The sequence below is a fragment of the Cynara cardunculus genome, assembly GCF_001531365.2.
Source record: "Cynara cardunculus var. scolymus isolate 2C chromosome LG 16, CcrdV1, whole genome shotgun sequence".
Lineage (NCBI taxonomy): Eukaryota > Viridiplantae > Streptophyta > Magnoliopsida > Asterales > Asteraceae > Cynara > Cynara cardunculus.
Window position 1 is genome coordinate 20,336,125 of NC_037543.1, and position 6,629 is coordinate 20,342,753.

The following is a 6,629-nucleotide window of genomic DNA, read 5'->3' on the forward strand; positions in this document are numbered from 1 at the left end:
ATGTTTTAACTGATATGAGCAAGATAGCTAGAAACCGAGGGTTATTTGCTCTTGAAAAGCTAAAAACCGATCTTTGATTCTTGAATGATAAATCTTTAATATATTTTTTTAATTAACCTGAATATCCAACCCGTTATGTGAGCCGACTAATCCCAGGGCGACCACCCGCTTCACGGGTAGTCTGAAGCCACCGCATTTGAACCTCCGTGGCCACAAGGGGATTTTTATTCCTCCTCGGATTCGAACCTGAGACCTCCGGACACTTTTGACCTTTGGAGAAAATAAAAAGACTTTAGAATGATGAGAAATTAAAAAGACTAAAATACCCTTGAAAATAGGACTAAAATACCCTTGAAAATAGGACATGCCATTCCATATATCAATGGCAAAAGTGGTACTTGCAAACAAAACCTCTTGGGTTTACATAAACTGAAGAACTTTAGCTCCAAATGCAATCCCCAGAAAAGTAGCAATAGCAATGCCAAAAATACCAGCAAGAATTGAAGGAATAACCAATGAACTCCATCCTTTGGCCGTCGCCATTCCGCAGGCCGTCGTGGGCCCACCGACGTTCGCATTCGATGCCAAAAGCAATAGCTTTTGGTCGAACCGAAACAGCTTTCCTAAACCTAGAATGACCGCAAGATGAACGACTAGTTGAATGAAAGCGAACAAAAATATACTAGGTGCCGTGTTGATCACATTCCGTATGTTCCCACTTGCGCCAACGACAGCGAAAAATACCTGAGGAAAATGAAAAAAAAATGATAGTGATGTATCGTCTAGATGGCAAGAAGTATGATTTGAACATGTTTTGGATACATCTCGTGGATCCTACAACGTCCCACGCCCCCGGAAGGTGGGATTCCAGGGGCATGCTAGTACTAGAGTTGTTACTATTAGAAATGCGGGATTGGACAATCATTCTTGAAAAAATGTACGCAAACCTGACCTCCACTCCACCCCAGTGGGTAGAGCGGCAAGACCCTGCTTGTGCATGGTGTGTAAAAAGATTGCATAGAAAGAACAAAAAAAGGCATTCGAAAAAGTTAGAACTTGAAAACAAGAAAACGAGTTGGAAGTTTAACCTGCATTAGAATGACCGCCATAACCTCACCAGCGGGTGCAAGGTAAGTAAACTGTTTTGGGAACGTAGTTGCTAAAACCACAACAACAGCGGTAACGGCTGGAAGGCTTCCTCCGGGGATTGCATAACTTTTTGTTATAAAACTGCCCACTTTGCAGATGGCAAAGGATACAGCAAGGGCAGTGGCAGACTGCATCAACGGAAGTTTTCCCCCAGATTCTGGTTTCACGTCCTCTTCGACATCTGCAAACGTTCCAGGTGTATTTGAGCTTACATCTTATAGTAAATCTATGTGCAAACTAGGTGGGGTAAGCTGAAAATGAAGTCAAAAAATAAAAATAAAAACATGATGAAATAGAAAGCAAACACAAAGAGATGATCGACATAATTTCGTTTTCAGTAATCAAGATGCTGTGTTTTTTAATGCAGTTAGGATGCGTTTTGTTTGTTATGTTCTGTCCAGTTCTGTCTTACCAAACGTTGAACAACTGTTTTGTCCAGTTCTGTTTTGTCATGTCCTGTCCTATTTGGATACCAAATGCACCCTTATGGATGAAAAAGTCCCAAATATACATTTTCAGCGAGTGGGTGAACAAAACTCGGTATGCATGAGAATTTTGCAAGCTAGCTAAAAAAAACCGATTGGTCCACAAGATATATAAGAGGCTTGCAAGTGGAAAGAAGTATTATAACGAACCAGTGGTTGATGCTGAATTCTCGGGTGGAATTTTAGCAGCTAGTGCAAACAATGTGGTAAAATATACCGCACAAATAACATTATCTGCAGCTAGTCCAGCAGCCAAGACTGAAGGAGAAACCCGTAGAGCTTCAGCAACGGCAACATAATTGACAGCTACAAAGTATCAGAAACAAGAAACTCATTGATCAAGATGCAACGCAGAAAGCAAGCCAAGAGAAAGGCATAAAGAAATTAGCATACAACTTCCCATTGACTAATATTTTCAGTGTGAGAATATGTGGAACCCCACCAGGTTATGCTCTGAAAGAGCCAATGAGGAGAGAAAGGAGGTTCCAACGAATATAAAAGAGAAATGGTCCAAGTCTAAGCAGATTCAGGTTTCTAGCACGTCCCCTCCAACGGAGGCTAGACGGGAACAAATTGTTCTAGAATGTCCTAGAGTGTCGAGAGGGAGCAACATATATAAGTTTCCCTTCTCTCCTCAAGGGCTCTTTTGGAGATTAATCTGAGGTTCCACATATTCTCACACGGTATCATAGCCAAGGTCTACTACTCTAAGGACTCGACACTCTAAGGCAATTTGTAGTCATCTATCCCCCTCTCAACACCCTAGGACAATTTCTGCAAGTCTAGCCTCCATTTGGAGGGGGCGTGTTAGAGTCCCTCATCAACCATAATTGGACCATTTATCCTCTATATATGTTGGAACTTCTGATCTCTCCTCAAGGGCTCTTTTCAAAAATAATCTAATGGGGTTCCACATATATTCTTACATTCAGAACATCCTAATTAGTTGCAAGTGTGAATATGAAGAATTCTTTAACAATTTGATTAATCTCTGCCAGTTCCCATGCATTCAATAACCAACATCTCTCAAACCTAGTTTCAAAGGTTATATTCTTGGTGCTCGAGAATAAGGATCATAAGTGGAGAGATTTCTAGCATTCAAACAATCAAAAGATGCTAATCCTGATAGTTGTAAAAAAGCTATTCAATGAAGGCCAGCCAGTTGTTACGATGTTGTGGTTGAAGCTATGTATGAGAAGGTTTCATAATTTATTACCTCCACCGATATGTCTACCCATTAAAGCAGCAGCAATTTTCCAGCCTTCTTGGCCAAGTGGTCGCATTGGAACCATCCAATAAGCCACTACTGTTCCAATTGTGGTTGCCACTACAAAAAAGAAAAGATAGATGGAATGAATGAGCAAATAAAAAAAAATTAACAGCAGAAATCCATCATAAATACGCCTTGGAATATCTTGGAATATTGTGGATTTCCACTTGAAGTTAAAATGAATCTGGTGGAACATTCCAACATATAAAATCTAGCCTGGTGACTGATTTTTATTCTACGAAAGTTGGCAATCTAATAAGACCAGGCATGATTTTGAAAAGAGTGTTGGAATACATGGAACCTCTTATTCTCCCTCCAAACGAACCCTTATAGAGATAGAAGAATCCTGCTTATACATGTGAATTGGTTCGTGATTAGCCCAACAAGATCATATAAACAGAATCTCTTAATATAGGTCTAAAAATCATGCTGTTCATCACCTGATCCTGGACCTACGAACTTAAATGCCTTAACCCATTGTTTTGCTTGTTGTTATAGTAAAACCATAGACATAGAGATGATGTTTGGTTGTAATTAGCTTTGTAGTATATGAATATAAATGATAACCAGCATTTAGATTGAGATATCCATGGGTGATGTACAATTCATTAGAAGAATTAAAGCAGTCTTGAATATGGAAATCTTGTCCCACATACGAAAGGAGATAAAATATTAAGTGCTTTATAAATCTAGCCTATTTGGTTTATCAAATACAGAATCATGGAGTTTGGGCTTGATTTTCTACTTGGTTTGGGCTTGCATATAATACATTTAATGGGTCAAAGCACTACGTAAAAGGATTGGCTGTGTATCCTTTATCTAAGACTAGAAGGGTACTCGTGCAATGCATCGAGACACATTTCGATTTCAGTGTTTCGTTTTATTTTTTATCTATGTCGATATAATACGATTTTATGTGGTTTTAAGAAAGCGATAATGTTTTTATTTTTGAATAAAATATAAATTTGAAAATATCATAAAAAATTTGCAAAAAAATATATTAATATTAGTATCAAATTAACTATTTAAAAGTTCTTATTTGTGTTTTTTTTTTCATTCAAAATTTTTATTATAATTTAATTTATCGTAACGAAGTAACTTAATTTAGGTTTAATAATATTTTTTTATAAAGATAATAATTAATGATTCTGTTAGACTCAATAATTATCCTAATTATATTTTAGATTTTTTAGATTTTAAAATGAGATATTTATCCTCTATTTGATTATGTTTATCCGCAATTAGTTACACGAATTCAAACATAGAGCTTTAATAAGTTGTACTCGTGTACAATTTACTTGTAATCTTGAATTTTAAGTAATATTCATCAATAAACAATACTTCATGCATAAAAAATGGTTTTTAAGAGTTTTTATCAAATGCTTTATAATATAGTATAGATATAGATTAGGTAAATCTTGGGGCTAAATTAGCCTTAACACAACCCCACATAGTGGAGGATAATATTATCACTAAGGATAGAGATTCCAAATGACATCCTAATCTTGTTTATTTTTATTGTTTACTGCAGCAAATTTCTAACAAGAGCTACAATCATGAAAGAGAAATCATTAACTCGGCCATATTACAATCATTTCAGGTAGGAAGTTGACACCCATCTAACAAGAGCTACAATCATGAGTGTCATTGTTCTTATTTTTGCTGTATGAGGTCTTGTGACTATCAAAATATCAAAATCATAATTGACCATTATGGAAAACCATTATATGTGACCCATTTGAGTCTATATGTAACCATCTGATCTCAGTTATATATTCCATCTTTTTTCGCAGTAGATAGCAACTAATTGATTGAAGGAACAATCTTACCTGATCCAATCAAGAAAGCCAAAAGCAGCTTCCCAGTTGATCTAACAACACGAAACAGGTCTGCTCTAAACAACAATAGAGGAACAGCTAATGGTAACAAATACTCCATGACAACCGAATAAGCTTGAGCTTCACAAGACATAATCCCCAAATTACTAGCCGCAAGTCCAATCAATATACTCACCAATGATCCACTTAACATGTTCCCGATCTTCGTATTCTCTGACCTTACAGATAAAACAATTAACATCCATTAATTGGAATAGTTTCAGTTCTAAGTTATGGAAAACGAATCCAATAATGAAGTTAGTATCGTCTTCTCATGAGTCTGGATGATGCTTTCCTATGAAATTAAACTCTGAGATGAAATTGATAGAGAGATTGATTACCAGGAACCAATAGCGCCGATGGAGAAGAGAGCAGCCCAGTTTCCCCATTGATCTGACGACGAGATTAGCGGAAAATTCAAACTGGATCTAACCTTTACGCATCGACGATTCAAGTTGCAGTTATTCGGAGGAATCACAGACGGCGAAGATAATGCAAGGGTTTCATATTTGCAAGCATCAAAATCATGATTTTGTGATGACGAATTACGAGGTCTTGAACTATAAGGATTCATCACATGGCGAGTCGATATGCGATTGTTTTGGCAGGAAGATAACTGACACCGGCGCTGTAACCTCGGCGGTAATGGCGGCAGCTGAAGAAGGAGAAATTGCGACGACATTGTCTCAACTCCGATTGAAACCGATCCCCGATTACACCAAATCTTTCGATTCCAACACGACTCCTTTTCCCTATTTCTTCTACCACCGTGGCGTCACTCATCAGACCAGGAAGTCAACGCCAGTAACGTTGAGTAAACTACGTTTTTGGTTGAGGGACCAAAATAGCAATGAATTGATAATTACAAGGACTAAAACCATAATTTCAAAATAGAGAAATAAAGACAAAACTCCAAATATAAAGAATTTTTCTAAGAGGTCGTTTATCAAACGCTTACCCGAGTAAGCCTTTACCAAATCACATTACCTTACCGGATGTATATGGTAAGAATCAAAAATCTTACCCGGTAAAAGTGAAGACAATAACCGAGAGTCTTACATGGTAAGTAAGAACAACGACTCTTACCACGGTTAGCACTTACCAGGTAAATTGTTGCATAAGATACCGTTTTGGTAGGTTAAAATTTTACCCGATAATCAAGTGATAGTGTTAATTGCCGCTAAGTACTTGCCCGGATAAGAATTTGGTAAACAACCCCTAAAACTTTTACTAAAAGGGAGAAAGAGATGAGTTGTTTTATTTATTCCACCAATGAGACTGAATTAATATTATGTTATATAAAAAAAAATTAATTGTACTAGAATAATATATAAAATATTTAAATAATATAATTAATAGTGAAATTTCTAAAATAAAAAATTAGTTTGAGTGAAATATAATTTGTTTAACAAATTTTTACTTTTAATTCTCTATATATACTATATTATAAAACATTTCATAAAAACTCTTAAAAATCATTTTTTATGCACGAAGTATTGTTTATTGATGCATATTACTTAAAATTTAAGATTACATGTAAATTGTGCATAAGTACAACTTATTAAAACTTCATTTTTTAATTTGTGTAACTAAGTGCAGATAAACATAATCAAATACAAGATAAACATTCATTTTGAATATAGAAAATCTAAATTATAATTAAGATAATCATTGAGTTATAACAGACTATTTAATTATTATCTTTATGAAAAAATATATTATTAAACCAAAAATAAATTCATTTGTTATTAAATCTAAATTAACGTATAATAAAAAATTGAATTAAGAAATCTATAAATTTAATCTAGTTAATGATTTTAAATACTAATTTATAATATTATAAATACA

General features: G+C 35.3%; 1 protein-coding gene across 1 annotated transcript; it reads right to left on the minus strand.

The window, feature by feature from the left end:
- Positions 1-351: 351 nt before the first annotated feature.
- LOC112529457 (uncharacterized membrane protein YjcL-like) lies at positions 352-5,510 on the minus strand. The gene is made up of 6 exons (XM_025140747.1): positions 5,123-5,510; positions 4,734-4,960; positions 2,851-2,961; positions 1,785-1,940; positions 1,089-1,330; positions 352-744 (listed from the first exon to the last, which is right to left on the minus strand). The coding sequence occupies exons 1-6, from the start codon at positions 5,461-5,463 to the stop codon at positions 421-423; spliced, it is 1,401 nt and encodes a 466-aa protein (XP_024996515.1). The 5' UTR covers positions 5,464-5,510; the 3' UTR covers positions 352-420.
- Between the last annotated feature and the right edge of the window lie 1,119 nt (positions 5,511-6,629).